This window comes from Castor canadensis, chromosome 19 (assembly GCF_047511655.1).
Source record: "Castor canadensis chromosome 19, mCasCan1.hap1v2, whole genome shotgun sequence".
In the NCBI taxonomy this organism is placed as follows: domain Eukaryota; kingdom Metazoa; phylum Chordata; class Mammalia; order Rodentia; family Castoridae; genus Castor; species Castor canadensis.
This window is the reverse complement of record NC_133404.1, coordinates 28,453,427-28,475,182: the sequence shown is the minus strand read 5'-3', so window position 1 is coordinate 28,475,182 and position 21,756 is coordinate 28,453,427. Positions and strand designations below refer to the sequence as shown.

At 37.8% G+C, this 21,756-nt stretch overlaps 1 protein-coding gene across 7 annotated transcripts in view; it reads left to right on the top strand.

The window, feature by feature from the left end:
- The window catches only part of Tjp1 (tight junction protein 1), a 263,800-nt gene that overhangs the window by 188,087 nt on the left and 53,957 nt on the right, over positions 1-21,756 (top strand). For all 7 annotated transcript variants that reach the window (XM_074061565.1, XM_074061563.1, XM_074061562.1 and 4 more), the window contains 4 exons: positions 2,014-2,070; positions 15,250-15,374; positions 16,113-16,215; positions 20,517-20,796. In XM_074061565.1, the coding sequence (XP_073917666.1) occupies positions 2,014-2,070; positions 15,250-15,374; positions 16,113-16,215; positions 20,517-20,796 (565 nt within the window). The remainder of the gene's footprint in view (positions 1-2,013; positions 2,071-15,249; positions 15,375-16,112; positions 16,216-20,516; positions 20,797-21,756) is intronic.

Here is a 21,756-nt window from a genome sequence, read left to right as displayed (position 1 = left end):
AAAAGATAAAACACCTGATGAAATAAATACCATAATCCCTTCACTTCAGATTTGATCACTGTTAATGTTTTATGTATCCGTTCAGCCTGTTCCCCCATTCATGTTTAAACAAAATTAGAATGACAGCATATAAGCTGCTTTCCTTACCCTAACACTAAATGAACTGTAGATCGTTAAAACCATATGGAGGAACTATGTTTTATACTAAAGAATATGTTATCGGGGAAAGCAAATGCCTGTTATCCCATCACTTACAGGTTAGACTGATAGGAAAGAAAGGCTGTGAGGCAATGCTGCTGGTTAATGACATGGATGAAGAAAAGACCAGCTTGGAGCTATGTGAGCAGATCTCGTTCCTTATGTCAGCTGAGGTTGGACAGGCTGGCAGTTACTGTAGATATTTTTATCACGTATATTGCAGTGGAACTGTTGATGTTTAGCAGATTTACTCATAACGGGCTGCTTCACACTGATGGAGGAATTGTTTTTTTTTTTTTTAATGCATTGAATCTTGGTCAGTTTTTGTTGAAAAACAAAACAACTTCGTTTCCAGCAGAGGTCTCATTAAAGGGAGGTTTTGCTGCACTTCTGTGGAAGAGTGAAACAAAACGCTGGTAAGGTTGGCAGTTTTTGTCTGAAAGTGAACAGAGAGATCTTTTCTCTCTGCTCTTTTATTCATCTGGCAAGAAAGTTAATCTGCTTGCTTTGAGTTTGAAGAAGCAGGCTTTCTTTATAGGGGTTCATTTCTAAAGTGACATTAATCTTCAATTAAAGTTGCTGTGGGAAAGGAGAAATGGGCCCATGGCACCTTGATAGGCACGTTCTCATGATGCTGGTGACAACAGCATAACAGAAGACAGATTTTGTGAAATAAGCGTTTATAATAATAGGCGATGAGGGATGTTCTGAGAATGTCATGTTAGTGTTCTCATCTTTCACCCTACCTTTTGGTATCTCCGAGCAATCTTTCAAAAAATTACTTACAAATAAATACATTTTTAGGAGCCCCATTTATGAATTTTATGAATGTTATCATTATAAAATGGTAACATTGGGAGTGAATTACTTTAAACCTCTAAGATCAGTTAACCCAATTTAGAAGAAATTTATGTTGAGTTTTGTAGTGCTCATCCTTCAGGTGATTTTCCAGGAGAGGAAGTAGAACTGAACTACAGTGATTTCATTAGGACTGTATTCAAGCTTGTATTGCTCTCAGTTTACTGTGACTCTTGGAAGTGGGAGTTGTTATTAATTGGTTTTTCTTTGTGTTTAGTTTTGCTTCTTATGAGATTGGGCATGTGTGTGATGTATTAGAAAAGGCATTTTTTCCTTGTTATCAGTGAGGCTTGAGAAGGTAACTCTGCGGTAAAGCTGAACTGAGGTGGAGCAGTAATGTTTCATTGTGACATTAAAGCAACCACTGGCCAGTGTTTTCCTGCAACATGTATTTTTATAGTTGCTTAGCTTATAACTATTTAACTTGTCCTTCTTTTACACGCTGTAAGGAATACTTTTAAATGTTTACGTATCACTACATATTTTAAGTGTTGGAACTTTTACTCTTTTCTTTCTGCTGTTACATATATAATTTTTTGGGTCCTTCAGTCTTTATCTCATGTGAATTAATGCAGCCTCAGAATTGATGCCCAGCGTATATGGTCCTCAGGATCTATGGGTTTCATTGGCCTCCCATCCAAAAGTTACAGTGGTGTGAGAGTAAAGTTGCCAGGTTAGTTCAAACACCAATTTCAGCGAGCATGAAATGAATGGAGAGCAGCATCTGTCCACGTTTAAGTTAAAAACAAAGAAAGTTCCTGTGTGTAGTTTCCCGTCTCTTAAAAATAAAACCAAAAAGCTTTCCATAATTCTTAAGCTTCTTTCAGAGTATCTTGACTATTAATCGTCTGAAGGTTGGTATTTTATTGTGCTGAATTGTTTGCTGCATGTTTTCACTCACTTTATTAAAAACATGTTTTTAAATGGTAAATGGTGTTTTTTTTTCTTTCCCCTCAGAGCACAACAATGGAGGAAACAGCTATATGGGAACAACACACGGTGACGCTTCACAGGGTGAGTTTCTGTTGCAGCAAGTAATCCGTGTTACAACTCAGGATACTGGCGGCTTTCAAAAACAATAGAGGAAAGCCAGATGTCAGGAAGCCGAGAGAAAGGGGAAATTTTCTATATTCTTTTGTTTAAAATTAGATTTGCAATAAATTCTTTATTAAGGTCAAAAGTAAGCAAGATTGCTTTTTCGTACATCCTTTTGGTTATAACGTATATTTGCTGTTTTTATCCCTGACTTAATTTATTTTTTAAAATATTGAATGATCAGATAAAAGATTTTGTATAGTAGTGTAAATTATAAACTGCGTCAGCCCTTCTGATTGTATGTACATGTTTTATAGGCTTGAGATTTAACCAGGTTGTATACATGATAAAATCTTGAGAGATACTTGTTCATTTGAAAAATGTAGACCCAAGCTATCGCCTAAACAATTGCAGATGGGTGGAAGGAGATTAGTCATAAACTTGGTGAGAGAACTTCGAAGTCAGACTGTCCTGGATGTAAACTCTGATTTTCTTTGCTCTACAAATGGGCACGTGATCCAACCTGCCTTGTAAAGCTTTGGTTTTCATGTGTTTAAAATGGGGTGTGGCACTAATTCATGCTTTTACCTGTTTATCGCATCCCCAAATCCTCCTCCTCCCTCCTTTTGAGGACAGTTTACTCTACTGACTGTCTCTTCTGTAGAAAAGGCATAGAGATTAGAGAATATTTAACCATGGGTCGTATGCTTTACACTTAACTATTTCTACTAGCTATATCTGTGAGGAAATCAAAGTGGGGATTGGGGAAAATCATGTTCCTGAGTCCTGACCCTGTTTATCTCATAAGTACTTGAACCTGAATGTAATAAATAAAGCTGATAAATTCATTATCTAAAACCAGTAAAATGGTACGATACAGTTGACTTTTATGTGTCACCAAATGGTGAAGAAATCATCCAATAATACTAATCTTACATTTGCATTTATGAAGCCAAAATATGCAGATTGAAATGTGCTTGTAGGTAGTCAGCTTTGTCTCCTCACCCCCACTACTTAACCACCGATCTGTTGTCCATTCCAATACTTTGGCCTTTTCTAGGATGTCATATAACTGGATTGACGTGAAATGGAGCCTTTTGAAACTGAGTTCTTACACTTAGACTACTGCATTTGAGATTTCCCCACCACGTTGCTTGTATCAGTAGTTAGCTCCTGCTTATTGCCAAGCAGTATTCCGCTATCTGACTCTGTCACTATTCATTCTCCAGTTGTGTGGTATATTTAGGTTGTTGAGTTTTTACTGATTAGTTAATAAATCTGCCTTAGTATACAGATTTTTGTATGAATAATACATAGGACTGGAAGGGCTGTGGTTGTGTAGTAATTGCTTAATTTTATAGGAAACAGACTCTATATATGCCTTCCCATCAGCATATCTAACGATTCTGGTTGCTTAGTGTCCTTGTCAATATGCTATTGTCAGTGGTGTTTTTCTTGATTTTAGCTATTCTAATAGATGTCTAGTGATAATTTCATTGCAGTTTTAGTGTGCGTTTCTCTGAAGAGTCATGTGGAGCACTTCTTTTTTTCCTCTTCTCTTTCTTTTCTTTCCTTTCTTATGTGTGAGATGCTGGGGATCCACTCTAGGCCTTTGGTGTGCTAGACGTGCTCTCCACCCCTGAGCTCCTTGGCTAGTCCTGCGGAGCAGCACCTCTTGATGTGCTTATTTCTCGTTCACGTGTCTTGTTGGGTTAAATGTGTTCATATCTTTTGTCCATTTTTATTTAAGTAGATTGTTTTCTTATTGTTGAAGGTTTTTAAACTTGTACAATGTTATAACATAAAACTAACCATCACATTAAGTCTTATGTCTGTATTTTAATCAGGTTGGTTGTTTCTTTAGTTCTTGAGTTGTAGGAATTCTTTATATATTCTGAATGTTAACTCCTTACAAGGTAGATTTGCAAACACTTTCTCTCATTGTGTGAATTGCCTCTTCACTGTCTTTTGTCCCCTTTGATGCATAGAAGCTGGAGAGGTTTTTGTTTTGTTTTTCTTTTCTGGCAGTACTAGGATTTGAACTGAGGGTCTCATGCTTGGTAGGCAGGTGCTCTACCACTTGAGCCACTTCCCCAGACTTGTTTTATGTTGGGTATTTTTGAAATAGTATTTCACGTATTTTTGCCTGGGCTGCCTTCAAATGGTGATCCTCCTCTTCTCTGCCTCCTAAGTAGTTAGGATTACTGGAGTTGTGAGAGTTCTTTGTATATTGTAGATACAGATTCATTACTAAATACTGTTTGGCAAATATTTTTCCTAGCCTGTGGCTTACCTTTCTTTTCTTAACAGTATCTTTTTAGAGTTTAAGTTTTGATAAAGTCTAGTTAATTTGTTTTCATCAATCATGTTTTAGAGTGTTTTTTTGGTGTTTTTTTTTTTTTTTTTTTTTGGTTTGTTTGTTTGGCAGCACTAGGGTTTGAACTCGGGGCAGGGCATTTCACTTGTTAGATGAGCCACCCCAGCCCTAGGCTTTGTTTGTGTTTTTATCCGAGTCTAATGTTTGGCAAACATTTTTCTTGTGTTTTCTTCTAAAAGTTGTATTTGCATTAAATTTTGTTTATGCTATGAGAAATAGGCAGTGGATGTCTTAATACTTTGAGCAGTTATTTTGTTGAAAGATCATCCTTTCTCTGTTTAGTTGCCTTTCTACCTTTATCAAAAATCAACTGACCAGCTAGGTGTGGTGGTGCAGGCCTGTAATCCCAGCACTTGGGAGGTAGAGGCAGAAGGATTTCAAATTCAAGGCCAGATTGGGCTACATAACAAGACCCTTTGTCAAATAAGTGAATAATAAATTGACCATATATGTATGCTTCCTTAAACCTTTGGTTTTCACATGTTTAAAATGGGGCTATCAGCACTAAAGTGTACTCTTGCCAGGCATTTTTATTTTTGTGGTGCTGGAGATCTAACTCAAGGCCTCTGACACACTAGATCAGCACTGTACCACTGAGCTGCACTATCCCTGCTGTGGCTTTACATTAAGAATCCTTTTTTTTTTTCTTCAAATTGCTTTGGCTATTCTAGTTCCCTTTATGTGCTTTTTTTGCTGTGTATTTATGTACAGACATACCTATATCTATATTTCCATCTATATAATTTTTTTTAGAAAACCTTTGCATTGTACATTTTTTTAATTGTTTTATTATTCATATGTGCATACAAGGCTTGGGTCATTTCTCCCCCCTGCCCCCACCCCCTCCCTTACCACCCACTCCGCCCCCTCCCTGTCCCCCCCATCCCCTCAATACCCAGCAGAAACTATTTTGCCCTTATCTAATTTTGTTGAAGAGAGAGTATAAGCAATAATAGGAAGTAACAAGGGTTTTTGCTGGTTGAGATAAGGATAGCTATACAGGGCATTGACTCACATTGATTTCCTGTGCGTGGGTGTTACCTTCTAGGTTAATTCTTTTTGATCTCACCTTTTCTCTAGTTCCTGGTCCCCTTTTCCTATTGGCCTCAGTTGCTTTTAAGGTATCTGCTTTAGTTTCTCTGCATTAAGGGCAACAAATGCTAGCTAATTTTTTAGGTGTCTTACCTATCCTCTTATCTCCCTTGTGTGCTCAAAGTCCAATCCCCTTGTTGTGTTTGCCCTTGATCTAATGTCCGCATATGAGGGAGAACATACGATTTTTGGTCTTTTGGGCCAGGCTAACCTCACTCAGAATGATGTTCTCCAATTCCATCCATTTACTGGTGAATGATAACATTTTGTTCTTCTTCATGGCTGCATAAAATTCCATTGTGTATAGATACAACATTTTCTTAATCCATTCGTCCGTGGTGGGGCATCTTGGCTGTTTCCATAACTTGGCTATTATGAATAGTGCCGCAATAAACATGGGTGTGCAGGTGCCTCTGGAGTAACCTGTGTCACAGTCTTTTGGGTATATCCCCAAGAGTGGTATTGCTGGATCAAATGGTAGATCAATGTTTAGCTTTTTAAGAAGCCTCCAAATTTTTTTCCAGAGTGGTTGTACTAGTTTACATTCCCACCAGCAGTGTAAGAGGGTTCCTTTCTCCCCTGCATCCTCGCCAATGCCTGTTGTTGATGGTGTTGCTAATGATGGCTATTGTAACAGGGGTGAGGTGGAATCTTAGTGTGGTTTTAATTTGCATTTCCTTTATTGCTAGAGATGGTGAGCACTTTTTCATTTGTTTTTTGGCCATTGGAATTTCTTCTTTTGAGAAAGTTCTGTTTAGTTCACTTGCCCATTTCTTTATTGGTTCATTAATTTTAGGAGAATTTAGTTTTTTGAGTTCCCTATATATTCTGGTTATCAGTCCTTTGTCTGATGTGTAGCTGGCAAATATTTTTTCCCACTCTGTGGGTGGTCTCTTCAGTTTAGAGACCATTTCTTTTGTTGAGCAGAAGCTTTTCAGTTTTATGAAGTCCCATTTATCTATGCTATCTCTTAGTTGCTGTGCTGCTCGGGTTCCATTGAGAAAGTTCTTGCCTATACCTATTAATTCCAGAGTATTTCCTACTCTTTCCTGTACCAACTTTAGAGTTTGGGGTCTGATATTAAGATTCTTGATCCATTTTGAGTTAATGTTGATATAGGGTGATATACATGGATCTAGCTTCAGTTTTTTGCACACTGCTAACCAGTTTTCCCAGCAGTTTTTGTTGAAGAGGCTGCTATTTCTCCATCACATATTTTTAGCTCCTTTGTCAAAGACAAGTTGGTTATAGTTGTGTGGCTTCATATCTGGATCCTCTATTCTGTTCCGCTGGTCTTCATGTCTGTTTTTGTGCCAGTACCATGCTGTTTTTATTGCTGTTGCTTTGTAATATAGTTTGAAGTCAGGTATTGTGATACCTTCAGCGTTGTTCTTGGCTATTCGTGGCCTCTTGTGTTCCATATAAATTTCACAGTAGATCTTTCAATCTCTTTAATGAATGTCATTGGAATTTTGATGGGACTTGCATTAAACATGTAGATTACTTTTGGGAGTATAGACATTTTTACTATGTTGATTCTACCAATCCATGAGCATGGGAGATCTCTCCACTTTCTATAGTCTTCCTCAGTGTCTTTCTTCAGAAGTTTACAGTTTTCCTTGTAGAGGTCATTCACATCTTTTGTTAGGTTTACACCTAGGTATTTTATTTTTTTTTGAGGCTATTGTAAATGGAATTGTTTTCATACATTCTTTTTCAGTTTGCTCATTGTTAGTGTATAGAAATGCTAATGATTTTTCTATGTTGATTGTATATTCTGCTACCTTGCTGTAGCTATTGATGATGTCTAGAAGCTTCTGAGTAGAGTTTTTTGGGTCTTTAAGATACAGGATCATGTCGTCTGCAAATAGGGATATTTTGACAGTTTCTTTACCTACTTGTATTCCTTTTATTCCTTCTTCTTGCCTAATTGCTCTGGCTAGTAATTCCAGCACTATGTTGAATAGGTCCATCTATATAATTTTTGAGATGAGTTTTTGCTATGTTGCCTTGGCTGTTCTCGAACTTCTGACTCAAGTGATCCTCCCACCTCAGCTTCCTGAGTAGTGTGAGCCATCCTGCCCAGTTTTTACCTTATCCGCCCCCGCCACTACCAATCTGAGATTTTTCACTGGAATTGAACCGAATCTATGCAGATGAATTGGGAAGAATTATCTTAGCAAAGTGTGTTTACTGAACTGTGAAAATGGTGTATCTCCCTGACCTGATTATTTTCATCACTTCTAAGTTTATTGTTAAATATCTCTAGTTTCTTGGTGCTAGTGTAGATTTTCTTAAAGTTTCAGTGTTTGATTGTTCACTGTAAATCTGTAGAAAAACAATTGATTTTTAAAATAATGTTCTTGTAACCTTTCTAAACTTACTAATTCTAGGAATGTTTTTGTAGATTTCTTGGAATTTTCCTACATAGACAGCCATGTTTATGGCAGTTGCATTTTCTCCTTCCCAGTCTGTATACTGTCTCTCTCTTTCTCTTGTCTTTTTGCACATGGAGGCCTTCAGGATGATGTTGAATAGGAATGGTGAGCCTAGTATTGCATGAACGCATACAGGTTTTCTTCTTTGCAGACTGGTGAATTTCTTGCTTTTTTGTTTATTGAACAGCCTTGTGTTCTTAATATAAATTGATTGTTGGGTATTATCTGTTTCATATGAATATATGGCTGGATTGATTTGCGAGTTTGTTTCAGTGAGGGATAAACTGGTCAGTACTTCTTTTCTTGTACTGTTTTCTATCCCTTTTTTTGGTACCAGGGGAAAGCTGCTAACCTCAAAATAAGTAACTAGAGAGGAGTATGATGAAGCTTATGTACCATTGATGCTAGCTCTTTCCTTCAATGATGGCAGGCTTCACAAGCATGGTGGTGGAGTTTTCTTTGTGGGACTGTCTTTAACTGCAAATTCATTTTCTTTAATTTTCTATAGATTCAGGTTATGTATTCCTTATTGATTTTTTTTGGTTCTTTTTTTTTTTGGTAACTGATAGTTTGTATCTTCCAAAAGTATTTGTCTCTGTCATCCAAGTTGGTTAAATTTATGGACATAAAATTGCTCACAATATTCCATTTTTTAAATGTTGGACGCTCTAAATGATGTCCTTTGTTCTTGACTTTGGTAATTTGTGTCTTCTCCTATTTCTTGGTCAGTGTGGGTAATGGTTTTATAATTTCATTGGCTTAAAAAAATACTGTTTTTTCATTGATACTTTCTTTTCTTCAGTTTCTACTTCATCGACATCTACTTACTTTAACATCTCCTTTCTTTTGTTTCCATTGCATTTAAATTGCTTTTTCTAGTTTCTTTAGGTAGAGCTAAATCATTTATTGAAAACCAAAGGGGTCTTTTGCAATTATCACATTACATTTTTCCTTAATATCTTTTTAATTATTAGATAAACAACAATAAAAGAAGATGCTTACATTGAGGGAGTGGAGAGCAATCCTGAATACTGAACAAATGGAATCTAGTTTTTCTGAACATATTAAAAGTGTCACCCCCCAACCACCTTGCTGGGTGGCACTCTGTTCCATTCTGTGCCTGCCTCCTTTTGTGCTTCAGTTTCTGTTTATTGCCTTCAGAGGTATTTCAGAGGGGCAGGGGTGGGGCAGAGAAAGCACCAGGCAGTAAATATAGATAAGAAGGATATATAACTCAGATCTCAGGTTTTCAGTGTGCTAACTGTTGTGCTGGGGACACAGAGTTGTGCTGCCTCTGGCCTCCTCAGAGACTGTAGCAGAATGGAAGTAAGTCCTCAACAGCCATCCTTCCAGGAATGACTTTTTTGAAGGTTTTTAAAAATAGCCGTGTCAGTTCAAGCTAAGAGACTTATGTCACAGTTTAATTCAGTGTCTTTGTTCTCTGAGCCTGCAGCTGAGGACTTTCACATATCTTTAGTCCTTTGAGGTAAGTTCTCAAACATATCTTTGAATCTAAGTTGGTCCAGAATAAAATTTAGACTATCCAGAGCAGGGCAGCAAATGTTTTCTATAAAAAACCAAATAGTAAATATTGTGGACTTAGCAGGTCATAAGTCTCTGTCACAGCTACACAACCCTGTAGCTGTATGGCAAAAGCTACCACAGACAACAGACAATAGGTAAACAAATACATGTACTGTGTTTGAATAAAACTGTATTTACAGAAACGGGTACCTGGCAGGATTTGACCTTTGGGCCATAGTTTGCTGACTATTAATCCAGAGCAGTGGCTCTCCAGTCTCCGCCCCCCCCAAAAAAATAATAAAGACAATCAATTAGGTTGACCCTATGACCAAAGATTGAGACTCAGTTGCTGTGGGGTGGGACCTCTAATAGCATTTTTAAAAATACTCTAGTTTGAAATGGAAAGCCATGGTCTCTGTCATCACACTTTTTAAGGAACACTGGCAGAGGAATGAGAAAGTCTGTTCTTGCTGTGATGAGCACGTGGGCTCTGGCAGTGGTAGAGAAAGAAAGAGACGTTTGAAAGCTGTGCTGTGCTGGCAGTAACCTGGAATTACATATACTCTGTATTGTCAGTAATGCAAATCCACAATTTTATGAAAGGACAAAGTAACACTTAAGTGAATTACTCTAATCCTGTAGATTAGAACTCTAAATATTTTCTGCTATTTACTGCCAAGAACAAGGTATGATATGCCTCGTTCTCTCATTTGCATTGTCAGAAGAAACTTTATCTTAAACCATTGAAATCTAGTTCATTCTTCAACGCTAAGTAGTGATTTGGTGTTTGCCAGTGTGCCAACTACTGTTGTAGACCCTGCAGTTAACAGAGCACACAGCAGGCAGCACTCCCTGATTGTTCTAGTGTACTCTTAGCTCTCCATTGTTCCCATCTCTTGGTGCATTGCAGCTTTCTCAGGGTAGGAAATCTTAGTCGCCCATTACATCCCCTTAGTGGTTGGTACTTAGTTAAGCCCAATAAAATTTAGTTCCCAGTGAGACCAGTTGTACTCCACAAAGTCACTCTTAGGAGGCCTGCTGCAGCACTGCCCAATAGCACTATAAAACAACTACATAGGTAAGTTTAAAATTTTTAGTCTACATATTAAAAAACTATAAGAAAAACAGGCTGGGCATAGTGGCTCATGCCTGTAATCCTAGCTACTCAAGAGGCAGAGATCAGGAGGACTGCGGTTTGAGACCAGCTTGGGCAAAAAGTCCTCAAGACACCGTTTAAACCAATGGCTGGTCATGTTGGGGTAGCACAAATAGGATTATGGTCCAGCATAAAGCGAGAGCCTGTCTCAAAACAACCACTGCCAGAAGGGATGGGGGCAGTTCATGTGCCTGCCTGGTAAAGTACAAGGCCCTGTGTTCAACCCCCTGTACCACCAATATGTATATGTGTGTGTATATATATAAAAAACAAGCTGATGGAACTGATTTCCATGACAGATCTTGTTTAACTCAATGCATCCAAAATATTTCAATGTGTGATCAATATTTTTAAGTTGATTTATTTTACTTTTCTTATACCAAGTGTTATAAAATTGGTGCTCAGTTTATAACTTCTCCATATATTAGGTAAGACTAACTACATTTAAAGTACTCAGTAGTCCCATATCTAATGGCTATCATATTAGCAAGTGTAGATCTGTAGCTTAACATGGTGACTGTATCCAGAGGGTTCTGTGTTCCACTTCCTGCCAACATGACACCACCTACACTTTTCTTTGCTTTCAGATGTTCTCCCTTAGAAAAATACATATATTTTAAAAATCCTTTGAGAAATGAACTGAATTCTCAGGAATGAGTTAGTCAAAATATGTTTTCTAAAGCAGAATTACATAAAAGTGGAAATGAATGTTTGTATACTAAAGTGTTAGTATACTAAAGTTTTAAAGAGTGAAATCATAGTTCAAGTAAGGAAACTAGTCAGGAGATAATATGGGTGAGCTGATAAGTATTTCAACTGGGACGTGATTGAATAAGAGCTAAGCTTTAGGCGGGGGTGCCAGCATAGCACAATGGAAGAAAAATAGGCTTTTAACAGATGGTGCCAGGACAGCTGGGTAAGCATGTGTAGAATAATGAATTTGAACTTCCTACCACACACCACAGCAAGAGTTCACCTAAGATGAATCATAGATCTAAATGTCACAAATAAAGCTGTAAATCCTTAGAAGACAGCACAGGAATAGATTGGCATGACCTTAGATCAGGCAGTGTTGGCTGTAATGTTAGAAAACCAAGCAACAAAAGAGAAAACAGAATAATTGGACCTAATCAAGTTTAGAAACCTTTGTGTTTCAAAGGATACCTTCAAGAAAGTGAGAAGGCTTGGTGCCAGTGGCTCATGCCTGTAATCCCAACTACTTGGGAGGCTGAACTTGGGGGGATCACAGTTTGAGGCCAGCCCAGGCAACTAGGTTGAGAGACCCTGTCTCTAAAATAACCAGAGCAAAATGGACTGGAGGAGTGGCTCAAGCAGTAGAGCACTTACTTTGCAAGCATGAAGCCCTAAGTTCAAACCTCTGTTCCAGCAAGGGGGAAAAAAAGGAAAAGGAAGTGAGAAGATAATGCAAATCATGTATCTGATAGGGCATCGTTTCTAGACTGTAAACTAATGATAGCTGTAATTCAGTGGGAAAATGAACAAAGAATATTTCTCCAAAGATATATGAATGTACAATGAGCATGTGAAGAGATGCTCTTTGTTATTAGCCGTCAGGGAACTGTCTATCACTGTCACCCTGCCTCTGCCTCTTGGGCAGCTGGGATTGCAGTTGTGCATTTTTATGCCCAGCTTGTTCTTGTGATAGGGTCTCCTTGTCTTTTGCTTGGACTGGCCTCAAATGGTGATCCTCCTGTCTCTGTCTTTGGAGTAGCTGGGATTACAGATCTGTACCACCACACCCAGCCCAAGGAGTTATCTTTGTAGCCCTTTGGGTAAAAAGTGATTGTGGATAGTCATGTTTGGTTTCATACCAGCAGTGTGAAAAGCAGTGATTTCCTGAAGGATCACTGAAACGTACAGTATAAAACCATATTAATAAAATCTTTGCACCTGTTTCATGAATATCCGCAGGCCTGTTTTGTACCCTGAACAGGTATTTTATTCAAACATAATTTTAAATAACATGTCTTAGTCTTTTGGAAAGTGCAGGTTGCTAGAGGTGAAATGTGATGATACATTTTACCATACGATATTTTTTAAATCTCATGTCAGTATCACCATCAGTCTCATCAGAAGTGTCTTTAAGTACTGAAAATCTGCTCAGCTCAAGGTGGCAAACAAACACTATCTAAATTTTAAGGTTTTTTGTTTTGTTTTTACAGTACTGGGCCTTTACCTTGAGCCACTCCACCAGCCCTATTTTTGTGAAGGGTTTTTTTGAGACAGGGTCTCATGGAATGATTTGCCTGGGCTGGCTTTGAACCACGATCCTCCTGATCTCTATCTTCTGAGTAGCTAGGATTACAGGAATGAGCCACCAACACCCAGCTTAAGTTTTGTTTTAAAACTGAATTCTCATTGTTGGCAACAAATACCATCAGTTGTTTTCTTGAAACCATAGTTGTTCATTACTTTGGAGAAAAATGGCAAATAGTGAATGTCAAAGTTTGAACAATCATACATTCCTCTAAGTAAGCAATGATTCCATCAAGTAGAAATGGTGCCTGGTGTCCCGTCCAGCCCATCTACTCAGCTGGTTGAGCTGTAGTCACGCAAGGACTTCCATATCAGGCTGGCATGTTTTATGCACACTTCTCATTTCCATACGTAGATTACTGAAAAGATGCATACTCAAGGGTTGAGATCCCAACACTCAGTGGACTGAGATAAGAAGACTGTGAGGTTAAGGCCAGCCTGGAATATAGAAACCCTGTTGTCTCATAAAAACAACAACAAAAAACAATGAGTTAAAGTATTTATAGATTGGAAAAATCAGCAAACTAATTTTGAGGAAGGTAAAATTAAGGAATAGTCAAGTCATTCTAAAATAAAACCAGACTCTTAAATTCTGAGTGTGTGGCAGCGCTTTTTTTTTTTTTTTTTTTTTTTTTTGGTGGTACTGGGGTTTGAAGATGGGGCAGATGCTTTAACCATTTGAGCCATGCCTCTACTCCTTTTTGGTCTGATTATTTTGGAATTAAGGTCTTTTTTTTTGCCCAGGCCAATCTGGACTGTGATCCGCCTGTTTATTCCTCTTGCTATCACTAGGATGATAGGTGCACATCACTGTTCTCAGTGTTTTTCTACTGAGGTGGGGTCTCGCAAACTTTTTTGCCCGGTCTGGCCTTAAATTGTGATACTCTTGATCTCAGCCTTCCTCGTAGCTTGGAATGACAGGTGTATTGTCAATGCCTTTTAATAAGGTTTGGTGTCATTGCCTTGATTTTTTTTTTTTGTCCTTAAAAAAAACCCAAAACCAAAAGTCTCATTAACTGCCGCTCCCCAATCCCTTCACTACCCTCTACCCCTAGACGACAACAAATCTAATTTCTGTGTGTCAGTTTGCCCTTCCTGAACATTTCGTATAACTGGAATAATATTCTATGTGGGCCTTCATGACTGGTTTCTTGACTACTTCATTCCTTTTATTGCCAGATGGTTTTCCATAGCATGGGTCTACAATGTTTTATCCGTTCATCAGTTGCTAGCCTTTGGTTTCTACTTCTGGGCTGATATGCTTGATGCTGCCATGAATGTCCATGTAGAAAGGAGTCTGTGTGTGAACATAGGTTTTCATTTTTCTTGGGTGTATACCTGGGAGTGAAATCCATGCTGTTTATTCCTTTTTAAAAGGGCGGGGGGGTGTTGTTTTCTTTTCTCTTTTGCCACTTGAAAAATTTTTGGGGTGCAAGGGAAGATCATGACCTCTGAGGGATGTGGTTTCCTCTGTTGTGTGCTGGACAGCTTACCCTCACATGCTTTGGATTGTCTAACACAGGACTATAGTGCAGCTTTATACAAAACCACACTCCTCTGTTTAACGATTCTGGAGCCCTAAGAAGATCTGTATTTCTTTATAGACTACGCTGAGTTCTTTATTTCTAGTGTAGAGAATGGTGTGGATTTTCTTCAGATTAGCCTTAATTTTAAGTAACCTTGAAGTGTTTGGAATTTTTTTCAGTATTGAGGTATTCTTAGCCATTGCAGTATTTTCAGAAGTTCATTATAAATTACTTTAGCTAAAATATAAGTACTTAAAAATGTTTGCTATAACTAACTGATGTATACTTTCTGTGGTGTACAATGTGTGCAAGGTGTTAATAGAGTATTGCTTTTGTAGAGGTTTATTTACTTCTACAAGAGCTCTAGGGTAATTAAAGAAAGATGAAATGATTTTCAAGGCTACTGTTTTATTTTGTAAGTTGACAAATGGTGTATATGCTAGTCACATTGGTTACTTTCTAAGTCAGTTGCTAATGTTTGTGATGATCACCCTACTCTGCCAGTCCTCTCGGCCCCTCCTGATAATAAAAAATAAGTTCAGATTTACATGTTCAGAATTTTTAAATTCTTTTAGCTCTTAAAGATCATTTATGTAATTGGAAGTTTTCCATATTGCTATGTCTTGTATTTAACTTACTAGGGCGTGCCTTCTTATATAAGGATATATGTGGTGTACAAGTGAGCGTGACTGCACCAGTAAGATTATGTACTTCTAGGTTGCAGCATATGCCCTTCTTAGCTGTATTTCACTGTAATTACTGCTCTAGGCTCCTGGATTTGGCTTTGGAATCGCAATATCTGGTGGAAGAGATAACCCTCATTTTCAGAGTGGGGAGACCTCCATTGTGATTTCAGATGTGCTGAAAGGAGGGCCAGCCGAGGGCCAGCTGCAGTAAGTGTGTCTTTTCTCTTGCCTGTGTGACAAGCCCTGCTCCTGTCCCGTCACTGGCCTGCTTGCTTAATGATTGTGCTGTGTTCACACCCACCTGCGCCATAGTTTATTTCATATTTTCCCCTGTGTGAGTACACACTTACACATACTTAAGGAGACATTATCACTGTAGCAAGTGAAAAGTTAGTATCACTTACCTTAAATAGAAGGTACTCGTAAAAATCAAAAAGTGAAAAAGGAAATTTACATCTCAGTTTAGGTAGAAACTAGCCTTCTGGAGCCTCTCACCCCAGGTCTTGCCGTTTTGGTGTGATAAGGAGATTGTTAGCAAGATAAAGAGAAGCAAAAAGTAGACTAGGAAAAATATGAGACTATAATCCGAAGGGTTGGAAGAAACCTAAAAGGAGAAAGACTTGACTTTAAAAAGGGAATAACTTTTCATAGCTGATGACTTAGTACCATCTAATGCTCCGTAATTTCACTATTCCTGTCAGTAGTCACTTTGTACATTTTGGTAACTGTTCAGTCTTTTAGGGGAAAATTTTGATGATGGTCAGAAAGATTAATCACCTGTGGTTAGTTACTTGCTAAATATTCTTGTGAAAGATTTATAAGTAAAGTTTGACATTATTGTATCATTTTCTGGTTAGCCCATAATTCAGAATTGTTTTTTTAGAAAATTCTTAACTTCCTTATATGTTTTCCTGTTAACTTGTCTTGGCGACTTTGCCTCCTCAGGGAAAATGACCGAGTTGCAATGGTTAATGGCGTTTCAATGGACAATGTTGAGCATGCTTTTGCTGTCCAGCAACTAAGGAAAAGTGGGAAAAATGCAAAAATTGTAAGTAGCTTTTATCTTTAATTTAGTACAACTCTTGTGGATATTTATTTGGTGTTTGAACTCACCCTTCCACTTTAAAAAAATGAAACTGATTTGCCTGGTAGGGAGGGGGCGGGAGGAGGCAGCGGGGAGAAGTGACCCAAGCATTGTATGCACATATGAATAAAAGAAATAAAAAATAATAAATTAAAAAAGAAAATTAAACAACTTAAAAAAATTAAAAAATGAAACTGAACAACTTGTTTACAGGATTGGAGGTGTGGCTCAAGTGGTAGAGCGTCTTGCAAAGTGGTAGGTTCAAACCGCAGTACCACCAAATAAAAAAAGTTAGTTGTTTACAAATAAAGTGTTTTTTATTCACATACTGATATGTATTTTATCAAAGTTCAGATACTGGACTTTATTTCAATTACAAAAGGAGAGGGGGTGGTTGAATGGCTTGTCATAACTTTTTGTTTCTTTTTAAGTATTTCAGTTACATTGGATGTTGGCAAGTAGTCAGTTTGAAATGTGTGGTCCTATTTTCTGGCATAAGATTTGTTTACTGGGGAAGTTTTATGTTGTCCCTTGAACCCCCATCATCTCCTGCTTTCCTTGTTACTGTGATATAGTTTGAGAAGAGAAAGCCTTAAGATTTTCTTTGGCCAGTTGTTCTGGTGCATTTCATGTTATCTCTTGGCCAGAATCTTTATTCTACTTTGTATTTATTTGAGAATTCTACTCTTACTAAGTAAAGGAAAAGAAATTTAGTTAACTTTCAGTATCCAGACTCATGTTTAAAATTTGGCAAATGTGGCAAAGTGCAAATTTGATGTAAAAGACTTGCTTAAGATGATACTGACATTTAGGAGCATGTAGCCAATTCACTCATTTTGTTCCTCTCCTGGTTTTGTCCCACCTTGCCTCTGAAGGGCTGATGAAAGCACCATGTGAAGCCTTAGCTCAGTGTACAGGACAGGAGGAAGAGGCTGGGTGGTGAGGTGATCTGTCCTGCATTGTCCATTGAGAGCCTTCCTACCTTCCAGCAGACAGAGCTACAGTGGCCCAGCAGGAAGGATAGAAGTGGGGCAAGGGGTACTGCATTTCCTCATAGCCAGCTTCAGCTCCCCAGTCTTCTCTGTGCTCTGACTTTGTGCTGATGGCTTAGTTATTTGCTGATCTTTCTTTTCGCAAACTAGAGCTTTCAGGTATTAGTCTTAATAAATGACTTCCTTTATGTTTTATTAAAGTGTTAGAACTCTTGATAATAAAACTACCATTAATATGCTTAATTTTATTACACATGAAGCTAGTTTATAACATAACAAGCATGTAAAAGTTTTGCTAAAATTGTGAATAGTGAATATTGTGAATCAAGGGGCAAAACACTTTGCTAGCAATAAACTGATGACAGCATTTCACTGTAGTGTGAACATACTTACCAGCCCACTCATGGATACCCTATCCACAGTATTAAAATGGTTCTGAAGGTTGTCATGTCCTACTTGTTCAGTTAGTTTTTAGACATAGGTTTAGGAGTGGCTTTTTAGAGTGAGAGGGCATGGGTGACTTGAGTGACTGATATATGTGGTGCCTTTCCAAAAATCAGCAGGAGACTGAGAGCTCATTATCATCAACATGTTTTAAATCTTTGTCAGACTGATTAAATGTAGCATTTCATACGGAATATCTTAAGGCACAAATGCTTTTCATCCTCGTGGAGTACCTCTCCTCCCTTTTTATCTTTCTTCTTGCTTACTCATGTTCCTTTGCTTACCATTTATACAGAGGTATACAAGTGTTTTGTGGTTGGTTGTTTGTCTTTTGTCACATATTGTTTTCCTATTTTGCATTTTTTGAATGTAAGTTGATAGTGATTTTTTTGCTTTTATGTAATTTTGTTTCATCATAGAAATGTTTGATTTTTAGGTTGTCATGTCTGTCAAACTTTATTGGTTCTTCTTTTAATAATGTCTTGCTTACAAAAGCCTTTACCTTACCAGAATTATAAAAGCCTCTGTCCTGTATTTTATTCTGGTACTTACATGATTTCATTTTGTTTTAGTTTACGTTTGAATCATTAATTCAGCTAAACTTTTGAAGTTGGCATTTTTCTCCAAAAAGGTTTCTGTTGCAAAATTTTCATGAAACTTACGCATTGTTATCAAACCTGCCACATGTCACTTAAGTGAATTTATAACTTATCTGTAATATAAGTGGAGAATGATAACAGGATTAGATATTTTTAATTGGCTAAGCACTTACTTCATTATATGTACTACTTAAATGCATGGCAAGGAACTTCTCCAGGACCTTGAATCTTAGCAGGCTAGATGGGTGTACACACTCATAACTATAATGCACATCACCTGAGTTTGAAAGTCTTTCAGGTATAGTAGAAATTCAAACAGGTAGTTCTTTTACAGGAAGGATAGAGAAGGCCTGGAGTGTTCAGCTGGTGACACTTTGTTTATCTACTACTAGGAAAGAACTGAGGATTATTATGTTAATTCAAAGTTTTACTTGCAGTATAATACATTGGAGATTGAAGTAGAAGTGAGACTTCAAAGCAGAGAATCAGGAGTGCTTTCAGTGAATATATTTGATAAGGGCCTAGCTGTGGGAGGTGCACTGAGAGGAAAGATAGCCCTCCTTCTCTCTGTTCATAATTGAACATTGGGTGTCTTCTTCACATGCTGGCCTCTCTTGCTGCTTCTTGTTACTCAATTTCAATATTTTTTTTTTTATCAGAAAAGCACAATCTGATGGTTCTTAATAGTAGGAAGTAATACTATTAAGTGTAGGTCACCCTTTGAAGAAATTGCCATGAAAAGAAGAGACAAGATGATAACTTGGAGGTGAGCAGCAAGATAGAGGCACAGCAGATTAATTAGGAGATTGGTAGGTATAGGATAGATTTGAGGTAAATGGGGAAAAATTAATTTGCAAGTAACTTGGAGGATGGTAACTGATGAGAAAGGTCTTGGAAATGGGTAGGGATGAGATAAGCTCAAATGGAAGGTTTTCTTTATATACATAGAAGACCCTCTTGGTCTTTGAGAACAGAAGAAAGGAATGCCAAGTAAATGAAATACATTGAAAAAAATTCAGAAGTGGAAGGCCAGAGTATAGTGGCACTGATCTTCATAAAGCAGATAGGAATTGAGACCTTGGCAAATAGTTTTGAAATACTTGTGTTAGCAGATCCCGTTAAGAGGCAACAAGATGTGTATCCAAAGGAGTTGCTGACCAATAGCTGGGATTTTGTCTAATAAAATAAATTCACAGAGGCCTCAATCCACAAAGTGTAGAAATGCAACCATCCAAGAGGGAAGGCAATACTGGGCTAGTATTTGCCATGGCAGATGAAGGAGGGGTTGGTAGGAAGTCATTTATACATGGCAGCATGTACTATCATGTAAACTTGGTAGGAAGGCAAGTGGAACTAGGAGAGAACTGATGGACTGAGAGAATAGGAGAGGGTGAAAGGAATTGGAAATAAGAAAAACAGTTAAAAAGTTTCAGTAGATGAAGGTGTTGGAAGAAGAAGACACATGTTAACAAGAAACTTGTAGATAATCTGAGGAGAGCAGGTGTATACCAGTGGAAGAAGGCAAAGGGTAGTCCAGGGATTATAGGACTACTCATCAGAAGATGATGCCTGAAGATCTTGAACTTACAGAGAATGAAAGAAATAAATGGAAAGGGAAAACAGAGCATTGAGAAAGAATGCAAGAAGAAAGAACTTGGCGCCTGTACCAGAAATTATAGATTGGAGCAATGCAGAGATGGGATGCAGTTGGTGAAATATAATTCAGTTCATTAACTCCATATACTGAGTTGATTATTACTGTGTGATAAATAAGTGTATCCCTTAGAGGTCTGATAAGACAATTACGGGCCTTCTTACTGATGCATTGTAAAGATTTGATTAAGGAATCAAGTTGGGCTTATGAGTTTGCTGTGGTTTGGGTAGCATAGCATCTACAGTCCATTTGATGGCATTACAGTGCCTGTCCTGTATTCTACCCACCTCCAGTTATTTGTTCTCTGTTAACTTGTGATGATCACACTAGCTCTTTCTGAACAAAATGAAAAGGACTTATTAAACCCACTTTCTAATTTATTGTTTGATCAGATCTGTTTGTCGGGAGAGCAGAAAACACAACTATATGGAAATGTATTCCTTAGTAATTGTTTATAATTGCTAGTATACCATCTTTCTGATTGATAATTAAATTAGTGTGGGACAACAGAAATATATTGTTCTTTTCTCATAGGAACTGAAGGTACATAAGCTTATAATCTTTTTTTATTTGTAGACCATTCGAAGGAAGAAGAAAGTTCAGATACCTGTAAGTCGTCCTGATCCTGAACCAGTATCTGATAATGAAGAAGATAGTTATGATGAAGAAGTACATGATCTAAGAAGTAGCCGTGGTGGTGCTCTGGTTAACAGAAGGAGTGAGAAGACCTGGGCAAGAGACAGAAGTGCAAGTAGAGAGAGGAGCTTGTCTCCACGATCTGACAGGCGGTCAGTGGCTTCTAGTCAGCCTGCCAAACCCACCAAGGTCACACTGGTGAAATCCCGAAAAAATGAAGGTACTTTCTACTAACTCGTTGTTTTCATATGAAAAGTTTTAAGGTCAGTGTTAATGAGAAGTACAGTTGCTGCTGTTTTATTACCTTAAGTCAGATTCTATTAAGTTAGGCTTTGGGCATTGTACATTTTCTCTTAAATCTTTTTTTTTTTTTTTGGTCGGGGGAGCAAATTGCACTTCAAATACATTGTCAAGTAGTTGAATTTTGGATTTGTTTTTGTGTTGAGAAAAGCCAGATACAAATTACACTAACAACAAATGACATACCATCAGCAAATTGAAGTTTACTGTTTTCATAGTTGTTGGGATCAGCAGCAGTGGTTGTGGGAGAAATCTTGGAACATTTTTTTTTTTTTTTTTTTTTTAGTGGGGCCGACTTTTTTAAATGGAGGGATTGAAGGGAAGGGGCATTTCTCCAAAATAAAAGATTTCATTAACATTTTTAAACTGAAGCTCTGCTTTTCACCCATCCATTTAACTTTTTAAAAATGGATCTCTTGGGTAGAGGTGTGACAAAAGCGGGTAGAGTGCCTGCTTTGCAAGTGTGAAGCTCTGAGTTCAAACCCCAGTCCCTCTCCCTCCCCACCCCCACAAAAAAAGTGGATCTCTTGCTTCCTCCTGCTATGGGCAATTTTGATTGAAAAGTGTTATCGTAAGAATAGTGTGATGGTTCTCTTAGGTCTGCTTAACCGTTGGACACATCTCATTACCATTTCCACCCCTGCAGTTTTCTTAGGAAAAGTGTCCACACTTACTGTTTCTACTTCATAAATATCACTCATTCTTCAAACCTCTGTGGCCTAGTATCTGTTCCTCTGGCCCCAAAACTGTTCACAGTAAGTCCACTAGAGGCTTTTTAGTCTTCATCTGAATCATCTTTTCAGAACTGTTACTCATGATTAACCGTAATACTGCAGTAGGTTCCCACTTGTGCTTTTCCGGTATTTTTTTGCATGCTCTT